The sequence below is a fragment of the Eleginops maclovinus genome, chromosome 8 (assembly GCF_036324505.1).
Source record: "Eleginops maclovinus isolate JMC-PN-2008 ecotype Puerto Natales chromosome 8, JC_Emac_rtc_rv5, whole genome shotgun sequence".
NCBI lineage: Eukaryota > Metazoa > Chordata > Actinopteri > Perciformes > Eleginopidae > Eleginops > Eleginops maclovinus.
In genome coordinates, this window is record NC_086356.1 from 9,276,204 (window position 1) to 9,298,951 (window position 22,748).

Consider the following 22,748-nt stretch of genomic DNA (forward strand, 5'->3'; position numbering starts at 1 on the left):
ACCAGAGTGGAAGGTCAGTCTGAGTTTCTACTTTTCTATGTCCCAATCTCAAGCCCTCCGAACCCTTTTTTTCAGTAAATTATCCACCAACTATAACTTTTCATTTTTTTGTATATTTTCAACATACCATACAATGTGCATTTAAAACCTGTTACCATTTATGACACACCATCAAACTATTTTTCAAATTTCTGCCAGTCGAAAATATGCGTTTTTTTTTTTAGTGTATTATGTCGTTTTTTGCATATTTTCGAAAATACTATACCGTTGTTTTTCTGAAATATAGTATCACAATTTGTGGGGGGTTTTTCATTGCATGCCAGAAAATCACAGTTTTTTGTTTATGTTAAAACTACTGTTTTTGTTACAATGAAAAAGTAATTTACTTTCTATAGCAAACTAAGAAAGCCAGAAGGCTAACAGAACAATGACTGCCATACAGAATACGACAGCAAAACAGTGATTTATTAGTAAGAATTGATTATCAAAAAGAATGTTTATCAAATAACATAAATACAGACGAGTAACCAATGCCATACATTACAGGCTTTCTTGTAAACATTCAACATCTAATCCTAAATTAGGGCACGAGTGGTTGTTTTTCTGTACGGGTCATCTAAGGCTTTGTAACGTTAACTTTATGGCACAGTTCCTAGCATTACACAAGCACTTAATTCATTATCTTGTCCCATTAAATAAAGTAGCCAAACATTCATTCTGCCAGAAAACATAAATTCCTTGTGCTTGGTTTTTGGAAACCACCCAAAAGTTTTTTAAAAAAACACACCAGTGCAAAAGAACCATTACCTCCTTGGTAAACAACATTTTCCATCTCTGCTTTTCTCTTCTGTGTGCAAACTCCATTTATCCAACACCATATGTGATCCCCAAAGTGTTTATCACACGGTTTCTCCTACTGTTCGGCGGCAGGCACTGTAGCACCAGTGTTAGCCTACAGCTTCAGAAGCTCACAGGGTGCTATATTAAGTGAGAAGAAAACAAAAATCTGTTGCATTGATATTCTAATGTCATTAAATCTTGCAGAAACAGTACGTGACATGTACGAGTGTAAAACGTGTTACAATCACAGTAACAACGCTTGGGCAGAGTAATGTCATGTTTTTCCCAATAAAAAAGGATAAAGGAAGTATAGACTCATAATTCTTTTAGAAACACAAATGTTAGTTAAGCACTTTCATTATGGCTCAGGTAATAAGGTGATTCATCATTACTGGAAAACGACTTACTTTGAAAATCGATTAATGGATCATAAATAACACAGAAACATGTCAAGCATTTAGAAGTTCCAGTTTCTCAGCTACAGGAACCTTTAACAAACGTAATACTACACTGAATTCCTCTGGGTTTCGGACGGTTGATGTGACAGATAACATTTAAAAGGGTTAGGGTTAGTTCTATGACTGTTCATATCCATCTTTCGTATAGACACACATATTAATCTGTTAACTGAAAAAATGAAGATCACTCAAATCAATCAATAATTGTTAACGGTTGTTAGATGTATCTGATGTAAAGTTAGCTCTAATAAAAAAATGGTAAAGTGTCATACAGAGAGGCTTGTTTACACAATGTGTATGTGTGTATTTGTGCATTGCATTTCTGGAGTGATTGTCCAGTTGTTGTAACGTGTGTAAAAGCATCAAAGCTTAAGTTTGTCTACATTATTGGCTTCATTTAACATATTTTGTTATTATTAGAATATTATGTGTGCAAAGAAAATCATCTTAATTACATTTTCACTAGAAAAATACATCCAAATCACTGGAAAAGGTTCAAACATGTCTGGACAAGCCAAATAACAGCGTGTTCCTGTTAGCTGTTCTGCTGCTGCAAATAGCCGCTGTATAAACTGTACTGAGGCGAGTGGAGCTTCACCCAAGACATCCACACTGCTGCTCAGTCTGTGTACGATAGATGCAAGCCACAACACATATGGGTGGGGTGGGGGAAGCAGTGCTTTGAAGTGGAATGTAATCATTACTTCCCTCCATGTCCCTGTCACGCTGCGTGTGACAAAACTGTGCTGACAGCCATGGCCACAGTGTGCGGCTTATTCTGATCTCTTTCTGTTTTCTAAAATGACTTTTGTCGATGTGGATCATCACAAAGACTGAATGTAGAAACACTAAAGAATGCTGTGAGCTTAGAACAATTAAATACCTGGATGCCATTTGATCAGGTAGGAATGTCAAATCCAATAACTGTTCTGCCATAAAGCCTGCTTTTTATGCCACCCAGAATTAGTTTAACTACATGACACCATAGTTTAGCAGGGACTACACCTGCAGTATACTTAGTGGTGTTTATAATATTCTGCCAACCTTTATGTAGGTTAATGTGGCCAACAAATACAACTACAACCTGTTGAATTGGACTACATTAGATTGTACGGGTACTGTTTACGTCACAAAGTGGGCCCTGAACTTGTTTGTCTATCTTCCCTTTATCGGTATCTAGCCACGTAGATAGTCCTGGCATTATTTGGTCAAGTTTCTGAGATTTCTGCCACAGCAAACACATAAAGTGTTGAATGTAAGTGGTGTGTGCGCCATGATAAAAATTCATTATAAGTCACAGATATCACTGTCAGCGGAGTGCACTTATGTGTTCTATTAAGGGAATTAAACCCGATGACAACTGTTGATTGGGTCTTGCTTATTAATCAGAGCTTTGATTTAAAAATATGTGTTAATCACAGCTTAAAATAAAGTCTTGTCAACCTCTCATCACATTGCTATGGAGAGAATTTGAGTTGGGGCCAGTAAAAAATTACCATCATTATAATTATATAATATTTGTTCTCGTCGGGAAAGTTTCTTTTGCCTGTGTTCACTTCTTAAGCTGAGTTGCATGAGTCTCAAATGGATCGGTCAAAACTTGTAGAAATCATAACAAGACTATCTGTATGTCTAGATAACAGAGAAGTTATTTTGGGATATAGGTTAAGTGACACCATTAATCTGTCTTCCTAGCATAATCAACCATCAGTAATAGTCTTTCATGGAAATCTCCTCACTGTTATTCATGCTACTCTTGACTCTCAATATGAGAAATGATTAGCATGCGGCTGCTCTTGTGGAATAGGAATGCATAGGATTTGCAGCTGAGTGATTGCGATACTCGCTGCTTGTAATCGTTTTTAAAATAGGGGCTGTCCATTCGTCATGTCAGCCACACAGCTGACGACGCTCGGTTTCAGAGGGCACAGTGGTACTCGCAGTCATGCCGACAGACTCAGGGGCATGAGACAGGTTTTTGTGTGGGGTTGAAAGACAGACAGGTTACATTTTGGATGAGGTCATTGCAGCAGTGTTCACTTAATGGACTGTTTGGAAAGGACTTCCTGGTTTGACGGACTGTCAGGGACGGTGGGAGGCTGGGCCTGGCTGCTGGTGAGTGAGGTAATGCGGCGTGCACTTCTCCCATCCAGCTCTTCATCCTGAGAATCACAAACAAGGGAGGTCATGTATGAGTGAAGAATCAAGGAGCTCAAATTACATTCCATCTGAATTTTGTTCTACAGATCCAAGTGTATTTTCCAAAAAACAGTGGTTCAAATGATAGACTCCACTGGATTGGTCACTATCAAATAAAATGGCCTCTATGACACATGGCCCGTGTCCAATAAGTCTTTTTATTGCTAAAGGTATTTTGTTTGTTTAAAGCATTCTGAATTCAAGGAACTATGACTTCTTCGTGGACAGAAGAAATATTTAAGGTGACCCATAATATGAAAGTATAGCGAGGGGTTCATCTTTCTAAAGTCTAAATTTAATGTTAATCAAATTTTAATTACTAGCCACAGGTGTTTAGTAAAAAAAAGGAAATTCTCTCTCTTAGACACCTTGAAAACACTCACAGATCATCTCTTTAATCCACCATCAACACTCAATCTGAGTGACGTGCCATTATCGTTAGCCTGAATAGGTTCTGCTGCTTTCTTGTTATAGTAGGGTAGACTTAACCCTTCTTTTTTGGGCGGCAAAAAGCTCCACGTGCCAGTTTAAGTGTTTCCAGCAGAACTGAATATTTGAAGAAATCCTGGAATATACAATTATTTATTTTGTCTGATTTGGAAAACGTTTTTTAAGGGGGACCAGGGTTCAAGGGTTCATCTGAAATCCATGGCCCTGCAGCTTCCTAAGACCCTCTCTCTTAACTAGGCCAAAAACACATCATTTTTCACATAATTTAGTTTAATGAGGTGGCCCTTTAGTGTCTTCCGCCTACTTCCAGGATATGTTTAACGGCATTATTGATCACCTTTTAAAGAATGAATTGGCCTGGCTCCAGAGTGAATCTCTTTCTGTACCAGGGCCAACAGGACACATTTGACATTCCCAAAGTCTAGATTAAACATGAAGTTATGGTGCTCAAAAGTGAGAGAAAGAGAAAGAAGTACACTGCGGAAGTCAGCATCTAAGGTTAACCATTTTTTTAGACATGACTAAAATGCATTGGCTTCTTTAAAGAAAAGAACGCCCATAGTGTGGTTCACACCGTGTCAGCGGTCTCCTCCCCCTCAGTGTGCTCTCCATAGCGGTTATACAGCTCCATGTCAGACAGAGCGCTCTCCAGGGCCTCCTCGTCGTAGTCAGTGTGGTAGTCTGACTCCTCTGAGGAAGGCGAGGGAGACAGGAAGCAGAGAAGCACATTGTGGGTGAATAAGTTGGAATATGTGGTGTTGCAAAGAGGTGACAAATGGAAGTGGGGGAGCAGGTGAGTGAGTCAGAATATCAGAAATGTGAAACAGTCAGTGTGACGAGTGATGGATGACAAATATGATAAAAATAGAAAGAGTTAGAGGGAAAAGAAAGTAAGGGAAAAAACATGGCGGTATGATGGTGCACAAAACGACACTTTGAGACCTCATAGCAACTCTAAGTTAACTCCAAGTTACTACACCATTTAAAAAATAACACACTTTATACCAGACTTACAAAAAAGTGATATATTATAAAACCTTCTTTTTTAAATATATATATTTTTTAATATAGGTGTAGTACATAGTCTCTAAAGAGGGGCTTTCTGGCCATGGTGGCCATCTAAATATTGTATGGGGCCCTTGAAAGGGGAAATAAAATGTATGCATTATACTTTAATCATCTGCTGATTGTTCCAATACTTTATACAAAATGCAATACATTAGAAAATGTCCCTAAATGGAACCTTTAACACTTTTTGAGACCCTGCTGACCGCCAGTAAAATCTAGTGGCATACATTTTAGCATATAATTGCAAAAACGTATTCTGCAATGGAGACTCAGAAATCCATTCGCTCCTCGATGTGAAACAGATGCATTTGCTAATAACGTCTGACAGGAAAAAGAAAACCAATCTATAAACACATAACAGCGAGCACGGGAAAGACAAACATGGAGGAGAAACAACATCAGCATGTTTCTCCCAGACACTCTGTACACGTGTCACTAAAGTATGATCGACGGTGTGTCTGTACCAGCCACAAGAGCAGGTTTGACGGGCTCGATGCGGGACACGATTTCTGCCAGGTCAGTGAAGGAAGCATTGGGACACGTCACCACCTACAAGATAAAAAGGTATGTATAAACATTAAAGACATCGTCTATATGCAGAGCCAATAATCCATTCCATCGTTTATCATTGTTAATCGGCCTAACCATAACATCAACCACACGTGTAAACTGCAGGATTGAAAAAAACATCCTTTTTAAAGCTGATTAAGACGCCACTGGGGGAAAAAAGAGACACAACGTCTGTCAAGGCTTTTTCAGAATGACTCCTCCGGCCGGGTAAACAGAAAACCACAGAGAGGAAAGAGGAAGGAAGAGGAAGATGCTTTCTCATGCCAAAGTGTTTTTGCTGCCATTTTTACTTCTGTCTCGTCATATACGAATTTTGGTTAACCACATCTGACTACCGGCTTACCTGTAGATACATTGTGTTTTATTCCTCAGTGCTTCAATTGATCAGCGTTCTTTCTTGAAATGATTAGCTGTGATGTTGTTATTTAGCCACAATCACCCACTTTCTTTCAAATATATAGGTCAGAGAAGCACTTCCCCTGCGGGTTCACCATACAGTAGCCTCTTAAAATAAAAAAAGCCCACGAGTGAAAATAACATTCATTTATGCATTACAGTTTTGAATCTGCAACCACGTCTGTAGCTCCGTCCTTATCTCTAATTATTCAGGTTAATTTGATGCTTTGGGACTATTCTCAAAACTCATTTAAATTTCAACCCTAGTATTTTTCTCCTGATCCTCCTCATGTCGTTGTTGATCAGATTTCTGCTGATTATCTCAACCTTTTTAATCATTCCGTCTTCTTCCTTGTTTAGTTGGTCTTTTGTCTCTCATTGCCATAGCTCAGGGACAAATCTGGTTTACGGTGAGTCCGTGTTCCTGTGTTTTAAGAGAGCAGATTGATGGCGAGTTTAAATTGTATCACTTTAACCACGGGGTAGCCCAAAGCCTGAAACATCAGGCTGCTGACATTGAAATGCAGCTGGCAGTGAAAAAGGTAGAAACGAGGGAAAATGTAAAAAATATAGTACACCCGTGTGGTTGATAAAACACATGTCGACTGCAAATGAGTTTAAAGACACCAACTGAACGAAAGAAAGGATGTGGATTGGGGGGTACTGGTGCAGAGCAGTCACTGAGATAATGTGTTTGTGAGCTAATCAGTTTGATTGCTAAACCCAGACAATCGAAACAATAAGAGATTGAGAATGAACTTTGAAAATGTCCTCTGTCAGCTACTGTACTGTAGATCATGACTTAAACTAGGCCCAGGCTCTGGTGTTGCTCTGCTCTAAAATGTACTTGCTGTTTCCCCCTTCCTCTATCCTTACATTGTTCTTGCTTTGGGTGTTACGGAACTCCTCCTGGTGTCTGTCTTTCAACATTTTCTCCACCACTCCACTCCGCGTCCACACGTCAAACACAGTCTTCCCGTGCTGGTATCCCACCTCCTGCATTTCACAAAACACACAGATATATGAATTTTCCTTAAACAGTCTATAAACGGCAAGATACTTTTTTTGTTCTGTAAACTTACAGCAATCTCGTCAAACTTGCCAAACTCCAGTGTGCGGTATCTGTCGATGGGGGGTCTGATGTACTCGCAGTAGTCGCTGCTCTTCACAGACTCCAGCTGTCTAACGCAGCACACGTAGGCCAGCCGAGTCTGGATCTCTGCCATGTTTAACACCTAAAACCGCAAGTGTGGGAACAAGCATATGCATTACACGTACAAATATATCCTCATAGTTATTCATAGGGACTCATTTAGTTTAAAAAACATATCCTCGCACAGTCTGTTGTGTCTTTCTTTTTAATCAATTCATTACCTTCACTTTCTCAGCTAGGGGGTTGAGGCGTTTCCATAGCAGCCACCAGCCTGAGAGTGAGTCTCCGTAATTAGTGAGGTTGGTTTCATCCCGGCTGCCCACGTCGATAGCTATCACCACTTTAGCCCCCATGGAACGCGCCACATCAGCTGGAAGAAGAGAAAATCGGGTGGAGATTGAGAAATAATCAATCATACATGGGTGTTAAAATAGAAGTTACATGATCCGTCTTCAGGTATTTTTAAGTATGTGCAAATGGCAGCGCACTAAGGAGATGCTGTGATGCTTTGCGGATGCTTTGAGATTTTGTGTCATTTGTGCAGGTTACGCAATCTTTGGAGTGTAACTCACCTGGCAGGTTGTTGATGTAGCCTCCGTCCATCAGCAGGTGTCCGTCTTTGGGGTCGCAGAGCGGAGGTAGATACCCAGAGAGAGACATGCTGGCACGAACATACCGCCACAGAGAACCTCAAACAGACAAACAGAAAAGTTCTTATGCCTCTTCAGCACTGTGTATGAAATTGAAGGCAACCATCCAAGACAATGACAGTCATCAGGGAGACTAATTAAAGGGTCAGTTCACCAATGAGGACAGAAGAAATCTCAGATGCAAGGAGAAAGCAAACCAAACTGCACCTACCATCAGTGTGTACTCGCATGGCAGAGGCAGTGATGTCCGTTGTAATATTGAAGTAGGGGATCCGAAGGTCCTGAATACACAAAGGTCACATTAAAACACACACGATTGAATAGTCAGCTGAAACAACACGGTGATCTCTATGCTTCGTCTTATAGTTCTCTGTGAACCCACCTCGATCTGTTTGCCCTTGAAGACATTGCTGATGCTGGAGTTGAAGGCAGCGCCGGAGAACATGGAGGTCACTGGGTACGTCAGGTCCAGAACCTTCTTGAATACCGATGTCATTTCCTTCAAAGAAAGAAAGAGATGAGGTCAAACGGCTTCTTTACTATACAAGATAAGCTGAATTAATCCCCTAAAATTCAAGTTGATAGAAAATCTTTATGAATTTTAAATTGTTGTTGTTGTTGTTGTGTTTTTCTTTGTATACAAGCTTTTCAATGACAATTACAAAAACCTCAAAAAAGGTCAATTCGGTCCTGCAACATTTCAACAGAGCAAACTGTCCTGTTCTGACTTTGCGAAGGACAAACGTTTCATGACAGCAGTGGTTATTTTAATTCCCTACAGCTACACAGCCAGCTGCATCCAAAGAAAACGGTTCAGAACCAAGGACAGAACCACAGGAGGACGGGGAGGCGGGACACACTGCGGGAGGACGAATCACACCACCTGCTCAGCCTGCTGACCTGCAGACTGAGGAGGCGTCTCAAATCAGCTGTCAAGGAAGTTAAAGACACAAAGACGACTTCTTATTACAACCAGAAAGTTTCTGTGGATATAAAACCATTCGCATTTTTAGTTTTGAAGGTTAATCAGCAAAGTGTAGTTGATTAAATGGAAAGTAGAAAAGATAAATATATACATATCATAAAATATTCCTCCTCCACCTGAGTAAAAGCTGATTGAATCAGATTGTCGTTCACAAACACAATAATGTATAATAAATAATCCACATTAAATATTAGTTTATCACAATTGTTGGCCTAATTCAAGAGTGCCATCTAACGGGAAGTGGTTTCCAAGACGCTGAATGTCCGTTGATCAAATACATCCAGGGAGATTTGCTTGTCACCCTCTGTCTTTTGACCTTTATTTAACGTCACCTCTATAGTGGTATCACATTTTGAATGCCTTGTTGATAGAGCAGATCCAAACATCAATAGCTCTCCCATGTGGACCCTAACATTTATTAAAACACTAGTGTCATTGTCGCTCTGCTTCTCACCATCGCCCATTCTCTGGCCCTCATCCTCATGCGGCTGTGGCTGCGGTCCTCAGCGTAGATTGCTCCCATCAGGGAGCCTATAGAGGTGCCACCGATGAGGTCCACTGGGATGCCGGCTTCGCAGAGAGCTCGCATTATCCCCACCTGGGAACATCCTCTGAACAGGAGGGGGGGAGAGGTAAACAACAGCGAGAAATGTAACTACTTATCCCAAAAAGATGCAGGTGGGCTGAGAGATTAAACAAAAAGCTTTGTGATTAAACGGTCTTAGGCTCTGACGATTATAAAATCCATTAGGACCAGAAGAGGCGTCCTGTTTCAAATGTTTTACATGATTCATTTTCTGACATGCACTTTTAGAATGATTTTTTGTGAAGACAGGCAGGAGCGTTACCTGGCCCCTCCTCCTCCCAGTATCAGAGCAATAGAGTTTCCTGTGAGGACTCGAGCCAGGCGGGAGAAGTCTGAGTGACGGTCTGCCGGCTTCTCGAACACACGTAGATACAGCTCCAACTGCAAAACACAAACATTGAGATTACTATAATACGAATAGAGAGGGGATAGAGAAGAATTAATTGGACAAGAGATAATAGATGTTGAATAAGAATTACGATTATTAAAAAACAAAGATGGAAACACAGGGGAGACTAAAGAGAAGGAAAAACAACTCTAAAGTCTTATTTTTATTCCTACCAGTTTGGGCAAGCTCCTCTTAGAGAAGACCCTCCGGGGACAGAAGAGGTGGAGGTGTCTGGAGATCCAGCTTCGCATGTTGAGCCAGTCCACAGTTCCTTTGGGTGGGGGGCCGTCTTCTCGGTGCAACAGCACCAGCTGCTTCTGGGCACGCACCGCACTTCCTTCCAACATACGCTCCAGCTAGAGGGAAGACATGGAGCACAGATGTTTTACCCCATTTTTTATTCTGCTCACTTTCTTCACAGAGGCTCCTGTGTAGTACCTGCACAGAATGCTGAGCGTTTCCCAGAAAAATACTGCATACACTACTAGAGGCAGTTCTGCAGGCATTGATTGCAGTTTTTATATTTATTTTCGGGACTATTTGTAGGTTTTTCAGGGACAAACCAGGATCTATTTATTTAAAAATATATCTTCATATGTGAAAGAGATACACTGTGAGTTAGGGTTGCAGCTTAGGCCATAACACTGAATGGGAGATCATTGAGGGAGATTCATTTTAATAAGATTTTAGTTCATTTCATTCACATTTCGTGCAGTTTCTTTAATGTCTTTAAAAAGGCTAAATGTCTGCTAGGAAGGTCAGATATTTTACTCAGTCAACACACTCTCTGCTAAAGGTTCAGTGTATCTGCAAGGTGAGAGGGTGCCTGTGTGTGTGCCCTGAAAGATAAAACCCAGAGCTATGAGTCATTCGGAGCCTGAGCAAATATTGATCGGTCCATCTCTTGTTAAAAAACGGGGGATATGTTCTTTACCTTTCTCTGTGCCCATTTGTCCCTTAGAAGGCAATTACCTCCCCTTCGTCAGCTGGACCGGCGCTTCCTCCCGAACCCCATCTCTCTTTAACAACATCCATCCACCCTTTAGTTCATTTTGTCAATACGCCCAAGGGTCAGATTCAAACCGCTACGGTGATTCTAGGGGATAACTGACCCTAATATAAAATCAGAGAAAGACCTATTAATAGTAATCGATGTGATGATTTCTCTGGAGAGGAAATCCTGACAAACGCAAGAGAATGTTTGGTGAGCTGTACGATGGACCATTAACCCTTTAAGGTTCAATTAACCTCCAGCTTTCAAGATATTCAGATTTTCTGTTATATATTTTTATTTTTACTGTCGCGTGTTGTGGAGATTAGCTCTTCAAGACATTTATCAACAACACTTGTAGTTGTGTAGTTTACAAATCCAGCAAAAAGACTAAAACCAACAATAAACTCCTAAAAATGATTGGCAGTGTGTCGAGGGTCAGATATATTTTTCGGTTCCACCCAGTGAGTAATGTAGTCCCAAAAAGATAATGACTGAACAGTGGCATTTGGTCATTTTGAGTCAATCTCAGTCCTGCAGCAAGAAATACACACCAATCCTCCACAAAAAAATGACAAGACAGATACACTACTGAATAAAGTGGGCTAAAAACTACAGTTCCAAACTGATATTTTAAGAAAAAATACTAAAACATAAGTTGGAACATGTTGGATGGAATCTAAAAACCTTTTTTTTCCGACTCTAAACTCCTTGAGAAAACCTAAACACATAGTCAATTTGCCTCCAATTCATCCCCACATCTCTCCACATGTAACCCACTCTCACATCTCACCTCTCCGACGGCAGGATCCTGCTCTCCTAGTCCCACGATGATGATGCAGTCGGCCTGACGGATGCACCGCTGTGTCCAGGGGGTCAGTGTGTAGTCCGTCTGGTAAAGAACTATGCGATGGATGTCTTCCTGTTGGCCCAGCCAGCTGGAAAGACGGTACTCGTGGACACTGCAGAGGGAGGAAGTGCATTAATGACAACCGAGCTGGCAGAACACTGGAGATCCATTTAGCTGTTGTGCCAATTAAGTATACTTAAACTGAATTTAATTAGTGAGTCAGGAAGACAGCCAGCCAAAAAAGTATTAAATAGGGCAACAAGTAGTAAGAGCAGAGTACGGTGGGGTGCTGGAGAGGATGAACCACTTTCCACACATTTCTCAGCCACAAATCACACCTGTCTAATGCTGCTGCTCCCAGTCGCTGTTTAATAACATCACTGGTCAGCAGAAGAGTGGGACCTGTATGTGAAAAAACAAAGCAGTTTGAGTCATTGTGATTGGTTGAGGCACTTAGACAGGTGGCCACGAGAAATGCTTTTAATCATAATAGCACAATAAACCAAATGGACAAAGGGGGGAATACAGGTAACATCCTTTACTCTTTTAGCTATTACATTCAAAGCCACAAAACACACAGGCCAGGAGAGACACTCCCTTAGGCCTCAACTGCACTTGTTGAAAATCCAATTTCCTCAATTCAATATGTACCTAAGGCACCGTCCCAGTTCAGATTGGAGGCCTGGAGTAAACAGCAGATCCTAACATTCATATACAGTGGAAGAGCCCGAGGAGTTACATGGTAGCGGGGAGTAGCTATTGAACAAAATGACCAGACAAACCTAAGTTGTACAAGTGTTCAGCAGATGGACGCCCAACCAGAGCCTTGTTGTGCTCCAGGATTCCTTTTTCTCGCTGGAAATTGTTGGGTCGAATTTAATATTATATAAAAAGAGACCATCCAAAACCTAAAGCGTCCTCCACCCTGAGCTCTGACCTCTCTGCGGAGGATGGCAGAGAAAACTCCCGTCAGCAACATCCTGAGTATTTCTTACCTATTGCCATGAGAGCGTGCTGCAGCTCCAGGGTGAAGGCGGTAAGAGGCACTTCCTCAGATACGGGCAGGACTGTCACCGTGGAGAGGTTGGAGGCTTGGTTCCCTGCATCCCACTTGCTGCCAGGAGTGTGAAGGGCTAAACTGCGAGCTGAAGACAGGCACACACACACATTAGCAAACCTCCCCCTCAACGGTGAGTGGAGATTACCACCAACACCGGTGGAGGCAGCACTCGATGCACATGTAGATGCCTCACCTGTCAAGGGACCGTTGACCTGCTGGAGGATCTTCTGTCCGAGTAAGTGGATCAGCCTGGTGACCACCTGCGAGGCGAGAATATTTTATAGGGCTTTGTGTTATAGTTGCAGTCGCCCCATCATTTAAATAGTAATGCTTTAGATATGTCCGCAACGCATTTTAATTCAAAATACAAAGAAAAGACTTTTTTGGGAACCCTAAACTAGCATTGGATGATATAGGATTTTAGTAGGGAAAATAAAAACACTTCATTAGATGATTGTGGTGAATTTTCATTTGGGGAATAATCATGAATATGTCAATGAAGCCTGATTAAAATAAATAAAGGAATTATCATTTAAAAAGGACATACTGTTTTAAATGTATGTCATTTATGTACAGATCTTATTATTTAAGACATTTTTAATTAAAGATGTTTGACCATAAAAAATATGTTGACTGAAACCATATGTACTGTAAATTAATGTTTTAAGTATCTGTTTTGTGGCGTTTCAGTTATACTTAGCTGATTAGAGGAATATTAATGCAAATCAAATGTTTTTTGGCAAGGATAATCGTGTCATGAATTTTTCATAATATGGTCCCATGCCTACCCTTTACCCACACTATTGTGAAGTTGATGATGAATTATAGATGTTCTCATTGTCTGGGGTAACATCTTCATACATTTTCAAAGCTGACCTTTTAGACATATCTACAGAATTGAAAATGAATTGTATTTGTGTTTTCACAATTTCCTTTTTAAGATTGAGGTTCTCCCTACCTGCGGGTACTTCCTCTTGATGGAGCTGAGAGCTCCCTCGGGTAACTTGGCCAGCTCGGAGTCTCGTACAGCGTGCACGGTGGTGGCTCGGTTCTGATGGGTCAGGGCCTCCACCTGCAGGGAGCGAAGGAGGGACCCAGCCCATTGTAAACACAAGGTCCATCATCAGGAGTAAAACCAATCCCAATCATTCATAACCATTACAAAACGTGAAATAAAAATCTAAAACACTGATACTTTTGGACATTACACTTATGTATCTTTTTTGAGTTTTAAATCAGTTTTAGATTTGAACATGAGACCCGATTTATCTTCAAGAAAAGAAAAAAACAGAGGTCTATAAATAAGAGCTCATCACGGAGAACTGACGTCAACACCGCCGTGCTTAATATGTCTTAGAATGATAGCCGCAGCTTCCCTCCTCCAGGTAACGGTTACCATAGCATCCATCACCCAAGGTATTATTAGAAGCATCGTGGCAGAGATCAGCCACACAGGCCAAAGTGGGTGAAATGAAACAAAGTGACTTTCCTTTACAAAGTTTAGTAAATACACTAAAAAACAAAGAGTCCTGGTTTTCACTTTGAGCTGTGAGGGGAAAAAAGATATTCCCGCTAAATTAATTTGGCTGAATAGTTGATCTAGTTCTGAAGATAAAGGTCAGACAATGTAAAACACATTTAAATAAAGTATAAAAATAACTGTACCATATTGTATATAAGGATATTAAAGGTTTGGTTTTAGGTTGAAGATGTATTTTTAGTTTAAATCAATTAATTAGCTGGTTTGAAGCTAGCTTTGATTCACCCCCCCCACCCCTTAATAGTCAAAGGACGTATTTTATTTCTTTACTAGCAGGTGAGAGATTGTGATCTTATGTGTTTATTTATACATTCTGACAGTGATTGTGTCATAAAAGTGATATTTTACTACTTTTAATGAGGTTTCTCATGCATATTTAAAGTTTTTGAGAGACTTAAAAAAATAAAGACTCTGTTCTTTAGTATTTATAATAATAAAAAGTCAATACAATTTTGGAAGATACCAAAAGGGAGAAACAAAACAGATAATTGTTTTCCAACGCCTATGTACCATCTGTCTTCCCCCCGTCCTGATCCTTACCACTCCGATCAGGTCTCCACGTCCGTACTCTCCTATCAGCTCCTTCTTGCCATCTTCCTTCAAGATCACAGAGCGCAGTCGGCCACTCAGCACTATGAAAGTACTGTCTGACTTCTCTCCCTGCCTGAAAAATACACAGATACATATATTCCCGACAAACATGCCAACAAGCGCGTGAACCAAATCCTCTGATATTGAATTGTGGATCTAAGAAATATGTGATTTGATATGTCAACTAAGTCCCTTTCTTCAAGGCAATCATTTAACTACCTGTAGACCGCTCTGCCAGCCTCCACAGCCATCCAGTCGAGGGCGAAGTCTATCTGTCTGACAAAAGACGACATCCTCCTCACCACAGTGTGAGCAACGTTCAGCACCACCTTTGGCTCCACACGCATTATCCTGAGACAAATCAGCAGAAAAACCAGAGTGAAAATGTGATTTTAATGTGTATACTACTGAACCGAAATGCATTAACTACACGTTTTATCAAAAATTAGGTCAGATCACATCTTATCTTACCATAAAAAAGACGATTTCAAAGAATTAGGTCATTTTTGTGGGGTGAAAAACTAGCAATAAAAAGTTCCAGTACTATTAAACTGAAAAATCACTCAATATCTTTCTATAACACATAATCAACAAAGAAGCTCAATTTTAAATAATTAAAAAAGTACCTTAACAAGCAGTAACTTGCTTATCTTAGCAATGCACTGCTTATTTCATGCTTTAAACTACCTGTAAATCACATATTTGACTATTTAATTGTTGATTCATCTATTCAATGAACAAGAAAAGCTAAAGAAGATCAGGAACACCATTTGTTTGTAGGTACTGCGCTTTCCCTTTGCCTGTAGATTGTTCAAACCTACAGCGGTAAGAACCAAAGCTAAAAAAACAAACTAGAGTTATCTATAGTAGCTGCTCTCTGCCTACATATCTGGAGTACACTTTAATGCATGGATGGGTGTGTGCAGGTGTGTTGGTGGGACTGACTCATAGAAGTGGGTTTTGGAAATGGAGAGGAAGCTGCAGTCTCTCTGGGCTCGAACAGTGAAGATGAGGGGCTCTCCGGTCAGGACGGCAAGTTGACCCACGAGCTCTCCGGGGTGCGTGACAAACAGGCGTGTCTCTTCTTCGCGGTCGATCATCCGCTGGTAAACATGGAGGAGGCCAGAAATCACAAACTGGATGCTCACCTCCTATAAGCAGCAAGAGGAGAAGAGCAGCGATGTTTCATTGTGAAGGTGGATGACAGGTTCAGCAAAAAATAATTTCACAGTCATCATCACGACATTAGTTCATTATTGATATGTTGTGCATATTATTATTCAATCACTAGAGGAAGAATAAAACAACAAGTTAGTAAGATACACTTTTACACTTCGTATTGCATGTCAAGCTTGTTTGCAAATGTCAAAGGCTTGCATAACAATTCAACTTGTCAGAACAAACCAATCTGCCTCCAGCTTTAAGAGAAATACATGTTTAATGTATCTATGAGGCTCGTTCAGGCCTTTGTCCTGCATGAGTGGCTATGGGTCACTGTGTTTGAGTTGTGTTTTACAAGTCAGCTGTGGAAACTGGTGCTAAATTAATAATAACAGGGGCTGCACTTAAACAAATTTGAACACCGTGCTGGATTACAACAAATAAATGCATATTAAAAATGTTTACTTCATTAGAAGTCACAATGCTCTAAAAGTAAACCTGCAGCTCCTATGCCTCTACACCCTCTATAGGGGAAAGAAGAGAGTGAAAATATAAAACCGTAAAAATTAAATAGTCAGTGCCATGAAACAGGAAGGAAGTTGTAACAGCTTGTTCTAACCTGGTCGCCCTGACGAGCCACCACAGAACCAGCTTTGACATGATGAAGGGTCACCCTGCCATCCAGTAGACTGGGGTCCTGCAAGAGAAAAATAAGCACAACTTCACAAGCTTATCCATCACAAAAAACCCAGATCTCTCAAAATCAGAACAGCCACCCCATCCATCCGAATCCAGAATTCTCCCACACAATGTGCCACACAATGCAAAATATTGATACCACTTGGTGTTCATTTTCTCTCACCTGCAGCTGGATGATTCCCAGCAGGTCTTTTTTGGCCGCCTGGAAGATTGTGCAGCTCTTACTGAGGTTTACAGCATCATAGTGCCCCCCACTGCCCGTGTAGTGAAACACTTCGGAGGGCGTGGGCTGCATCGTCACACTCTTCTTCAAATTGGACTACAATGACAGACATAAGGGAGTGATTGATGGGGGAAACGAGACGAGCTGCAGCACAAAGTGCAGAGGATGCTGGAAGAAGTTGTTATCCTCTGGCAGGAGTCTTACTTTGGGAGTGACGGGGCTGGGTGGAGCCTCATCCTTAGTGACTCGTGCTCGCTCATAGGCCATGTTCAAGTCATTTCCTGCAACTAGGTCCAAAAGAGGAGGTTTATTGGTGTCTGCGCGTGTCCTTGTTTTCAGATCAGTGACTGCAGGACATTAGCGGAGACATATGCCGCTTGGTGATCGCTTATGTCCAAATCAGTGACCTACCTGCGCTGTCGGTGGGCATCGAGGAGGATCGCTGCTTCCTGTTGCTGTTTGAAGGACTGTCCTTGACACCATCTGTTTATCGGGAAGTGCCAGCACTGGATCAGTGTCAACTCAACAAAAAGCACCTTTTCAAATGTGTGTGTGTAGAGTTATGCGTGTGTGAGCGTGTGACCTGTCTCAGTGGGGCTCTCCGCGGGACCTGCTGGTAACTCGTCCTGAAAGTGCAATCGACGAGTCGTTTTCCCAGAAGTTACATCTCCTATCACACTGCTTATATTTGACAAGGGTACCGTCTGACTCTCCTGATCATAAGGAAGCAGAAGAAATAAGTTAACGGTCCATATTTGAGTCGGGACAGCAGAAAACATTTCGAGTAGCCATTAAATATTGGATTCATTATCCAATTGAAAAAACCCTGGACAAAATAGATAAAATTGCTATGTCAGTAGACTACAAAAGCACTGACAATGCAGGTTTTTGATTTAGTTATTGATTGATTTCTTTTTTATGGTTAAAAAAACAAACATAGCCCTGAAAGGCAGTCATTTAATACAATAAAAATCCCCTGTAAAAACAGGATAAAGCCACGAAGCGTATTTCCATTGCGGCATTTGATTGAGTACAACATTTAATTAAAAAAAACAGTAAAGCTTCAGGAAATGGCAAAGTAAATGCCCCGCCACATATTACCTCTCAGAAAAACGTTGAGGAGTATTTTAGGTTCCTCATACATCATCATAAAGTCTGAGGCAAGCCAGGTTTAAAGGTATCTGCCCTCCCTGTTTTCTGTGGAGGGGTTGTAATCATTTTTTCTCATTTTCACTGAGCTTTATGAAGATCTGAGTTATGATTCTGTGTTTAATGTTGTGTGAAATGAGCTTGCATGTGTGTAACTGAGTGTGCATGCACCTTTCTGTGGTTGTTTATGTACAAATTCCACTGCTGCTTAGGTATTTAATGTGAGCCTCTCAGCGTGACTGTATGTGTGCACACACTCACAAATATGTGTGCACAAATTAATTTCCCTCCTACCGGATTGAAGAGCTCGGTGGTTAGGCCCAGATAGTTATGTAACGCCAAGAAGGTGACTCTTTGGAGGCGCACCATGATTATCTGCAACACACACAATCGTAAACAGAGCAAAACGTATTATACATCAGATTGTAATTACATCTTAATAACATCACCTTTTAATTAATGATGATATTTAGTTGTAAACAATCAGTTACCTGAATGACACGAACGAGTGTCTCTGGGTATTTCTTAAACACAGACTCAAAGGCTGACGCAGGCAGACGCAGGATGGTGGAGCGGGTTGCAGCACGGGCACATACGGTCTTATATGGAGCCGGATAACCCTGGGAAAGGCAAAACAGTTCGAAAAGCAAAGAATTAAGTCACTAATGCCACTGATTTGACTGCATTGTTGGTGGCCACCTAATCAGAACAGGTCATGAAAAATGATTTGGGATTTTTGGTCTCTCTTTATCTCTAATTTACTTGATCAGTCATCAAAGATTTTGCAAGCTTTGATTTCTTGATTGTTTGCACTTAACATTAACAATCCATTCAGTCTGATATGAAATATAGCAATAAGTGTGTCTAAAAAGGTAAAAAGAAAACTTAAACAGAACAAATTGCTGACATCTTAAGAGCCCTTAAAGATGCAGCTTTAAGTAAACATGAAGGAAGGATGAAAACTGACTATGACAACATAGGGAATAGAAACCAAACAGAGCATGCCACTGGAGAAAAGACCTAAATGAAGTGCTGGACATAAAGGGGTACGGGTGGTATGAATAAATAAATTCAGTTAAACAGGAAGTACAAACGGATATGCCTCTAAATAGAAGTATGAGTGGAAACCGTGGAGAGAGTTGACACAAACAAATCAGAGAGCAAACGAGCACAGAGGCAGAGATGTGGTTTTAAATAAAGAGCTCACAGTGATGATGTCCAGAATACTGAGCAGGCTGTGAACGCTGTCTCCTGGGACCACATCCTTCACCACTGGCTCTGTACCATCCTGAAAAAAACCCACAAATACAAGCAATGAGTCTTCAATCAAACTTCACTGTGGAGCCACATTTAAGATGCACATTTCAAACTAGTCTGAACTATTCTTTGGGATTGGTAAACCAAGCCAGAATGGGGAGAGCTCTAACTAAAACTGGATGGCACTCCTGATCTTTCAATACTGGCAGAAGCAAGCACCATATAGGAAAACACATTAAGATACAAACCAAGGTGTTGTGAGCTATATTTTGCTTTCTACTTCTTGGACCTTTAACTGTAGACTGCATCAGGAAAAATGTTGCTTTACTGCCCTCTACTGTTTTCACGAGTTATGCACATGGTTATCGGAAGGTTAAGGAGGACATTAAGTCATAACAGAGTAGTGCCCTTGTTTCACACTTCATTAAGATCATATGTCACATGTTTATAACAATCAGAAGCACGATTGCTAATGACCTGTCTGAGCTAAAGCATTATTAGAAAAATAGCAAATTTGTAATGTTTTTTACAATTCTTGAAATGTACTTTATCACTTGTATAGTTAGTTAATCTACATATCATTTTTTTATATTACCAATGGACCAAAAGGCTGGATGTACTATGATAGAACTTACTAATAAAATGTGAAAGGGCGCAATAACCAGTCTACAAAAAAAAATGTAGTTTTGTTAATAAGAAAATAAAGTTCAAATCAACGTTCTATCCACATACGGTCTCCTGGATGCAGAGTTCCAGTCGTCCATCCTGTACCACGTAGATGCTATCGTCATCGTCTCCGGGCCGGAACAGACCCTCGCCCTCCTGCAGCTCAATAAACACCATGTGGCGACACAGCTCGAGGAACAGTGGCTTCTCAAAGTGACCCAAGACCCTACAACAGATTTCAGAACACGCACGTTATGAAAACAAATTGGAGAAAAACAATGGGGAAAGATAAGTCTGTAAGGAATATTGTTTATTTGTTTACCTGACATTCTTCAGCATATACAGGACTTCAGAGGGAAGGTTTGAGCTCTGCACATCAAACTCTGTCAGGTCAGCCTCAAGCAGGGAGGGAGGGGGTTCCTTGGGCTGCAGGGTGGGAGGATCTTTACGGATCCTCAGGATTCTTTTAAAGCACAATTCCTTCTTTTTAACAAATGTCACTGAGCAAGGCAAAGGCTAATTAAACTTACTTTTCACTTATACACACTCATTTAAAAAGTATTAATGGATCATACTTGCGAGCAATGCTTAAAACTTTGGTTCTTTTGCGTATGCGCTGCGGTTGCTTTGATACTGAGGTAGAGATGGGAGGAGGAACCGCAGAAAGTGTCTGGACCTGAAAATAAACAACAACATTGGAGTTTATAGTGTTTGCTAATTTTTTACTTTGGACAGACAGATACTTTTATATGACATATGATGTCGTCCAAATAAATAGAAATAGGTGGTGAAAACCAGCGAAATGGTTTAATTACATAGGGGAATGAAGGTGTGCATGGGTACATTTCAGGCTAACTGTATCAGAGTACATTACAGTGATAAGCTACTGGAGCCTTAGTGTTATTATTAGGAGTGGAATATGGTTCATGCAGTGGTATAACAAGATACAAACACTCAGTCTTTGGGGAATAGGCTTACATTAGAGTTTGATGAATGTAAAATGCGTTAATGAGAAATTCACACAGCATATGTTTGCCTAAATACATATAAAAGCCAGTTAACCAACTTTATAGTACTTAAATAAGTCTACCCGGCTGTTAATACTTGTGTACGAGTAAGAAAGAAATGGAAATGGAGAAACCTTTCGCATTATCTTCCGTCCATAGAAGAGTACTTTATCGCGTTTCCTGAAGCGATACTGTGGTACACCTGGCTGTTTTGCACCTTATAGCAGAATTTAAAAAATACATGTTAAGACAACAATGTGAAGAAAACTGGAAACAAACTATACACTTTCCTGAACAGTCAATTAATTTAAGGAACCCAAATAAACATGAACTATAGCATTAATATAAAGTTAAGGTAGAGCTTTGATGACTCACGCGCAAGCTTGAATCTCCTGTAAAGGAAGAGCACCACAATCCCGATGAGTGAGACAGCGACTGCTGCTCCAATCAGCACACCTGTAAGCTAGAAGATAGACACAGGAAGCATTGGGAAAATAGTATGGACACAGGAGAGGGCGTTTTAGTGTAGTCGCCCACAGAATAGCACATTTATCTGCTGGGTCAGTAACAATATCCTTTAAAGTCAAAAAGTGGTGTCCTAGTTAAATACCACGTACACATTTGAAGCTGGTTTTAAGTGTACTGCACAGTATTTACACTTAAACAATACATTTTAGTGTACTGTTGATACAATATTTTCCAAATGTAATGCAAAGTATAGTAGCCTATAGAATACAACAGTATAGAATTTATTTTTCTATATGCTTACTAGAAATAACAGTATACAATCACAGCAACACGGACTCACAACACAGCATGCCTGGTAGTGCCTATACTTGCTGGGTAAAGCATACAATATGCTGTCACAATCAATAGTTATCTCATACCATGGTGGTCTGCATCCTTTCTTCCAAAAACCGTTGCACTCTTATTCCAATTTCAGTTTTGCTGTTCACCTAAAAACATCATTTTGATTATTACAGTTACTTCAATAAAATAAACAGTAAGTCTTGTTCAAAGAAAGTCATCATTGTTATGCCAAGTTGTTTCACGTTGGCTTTAAAAGAAACTGTGTTGCTTACTAAATTTTTCAGTCTGCAAAACTCTCCATCGTCCTCTCCTTGGCAATCCATCCTGTTATGAGAATCAACATCAGGGTTTCACAAGCAACACGCCTTTGAATTCAGTGCATAACAATAAACATAGGAGGGGAATAAAGGATAAAAGAAAGTTGTTCACAGTCGAAATAAACATGAATGAAATCACTGAGAAAGGGAAAAGATACGACGGCTGTGAGTAGCATAACTTTGAGTATGATCGCACAGAGAGTCGCAGAGTATGCGAGTGGGTTAAATGGAGAGATCACGAGTTGTTTGGGAGAAAAAAGGGGAAACTAGGAAAACAGGAACACGAATTTGTGAATTAGCAGCACTTTCCACCAGTCACCTTCATCATCTGCATACCTGTCTTTATGACATAACAAGTAAAATACAAGCTAGCATAATAACCCCAAAACTAAGTAACTGGAGGATGTTGTTGTGGCTGCAGTCCCAGCGTTAGCTTGGCGTATGCTAACACAACACAAGCTAGCAGCTGGCTAACTAAAGTTACCCATATTGCCAGTAAGTATATCCAAAGTCCACTTAAAATATAAGCATTATGAAATACCCAGTGGACAGAAAACATTGCGCTTACTTTTCGAGGATTTGTGAGGCCCTGTGTCAGGCTGGTAACATTTCCAAAAAGACGATGGAGCAAAGTTAGCAAGTAGCTAACAAAGTTTTCTGTATTCTGCCTGTCACTTGCTTAGC

General features: G+C 40.5%; 1 protein-coding gene across 1 annotated transcript; it reads right to left on the reverse strand.

Annotated features, from left to right (window-relative positions):
• Positions 1 to 444: 444 nt before the first annotated feature.
• pnpla7a (patatin-like phospholipase domain containing 7a) lies at positions 445 to 22,748 on the reverse strand. Its single transcript, XM_063889738.1, has 36 exons — positions 22,633 to 22,748; positions 22,020 to 22,071; positions 21,825 to 21,893; positions 21,313 to 21,400; positions 21,072 to 21,154; positions 20,506 to 20,606; positions 20,253 to 20,393; positions 19,997 to 20,156; positions 19,215 to 19,295; positions 18,499 to 18,627; positions 18,302 to 18,382; positions 17,442 to 17,571; positions 17,270 to 17,341; positions 17,063 to 17,145; positions 16,799 to 16,954; positions 16,556 to 16,633; positions 15,721 to 15,926; positions 14,995 to 15,126; positions 14,725 to 14,848; positions 13,603 to 13,716; positions 12,838 to 12,904; positions 12,580 to 12,729; positions 11,923 to 11,986; positions 11,528 to 11,696; positions 9,917 to 10,099; positions 9,618 to 9,736; positions 9,224 to 9,380; positions 8,167 to 8,283; positions 7,996 to 8,065; positions 7,707 to 7,823; positions 7,356 to 7,504; positions 7,064 to 7,216; positions 6,858 to 6,977; positions 5,480 to 5,564; positions 4,522 to 4,637; positions 445 to 3,460 (listed from the first exon to the last, which is right to left on the reverse strand). Exons 2-36 carry the CDS (start codon positions 22,068 to 22,070, stop codon positions 3,335 to 3,337), a joined length of 4,041 nt encoding a protein of 1,346 aa, XP_063745808.1. The 5' UTR covers position 22,071; positions 22,633 to 22,748; the 3' UTR covers positions 445 to 3,334.

Bases quoted from the DNA above. Each gene is read 5' to 3' on its own strand.
- pnpla7a (XM_063889738.1), bottom strand. From the start codon at position 22,070: ATGGATTGCCAAGGAGAGGACGATGGAGAGTTTTGCAGACTGAAAAAT. The intron at 19,296-19,996 runs GTATGTGGATAG...GGTTTTTTTCAG, and splicing joins AACTCTGCATCCAGGAGACC to GATGGTACAGAGCCAGTGGT. The intron at 15,927-16,555 runs GTTAGAACAAGC...TGCTGCTTATAG, and splicing joins TGGCTCGTCAGGGCGACCAG to GAGGTGAGCATCCAGTTTGT.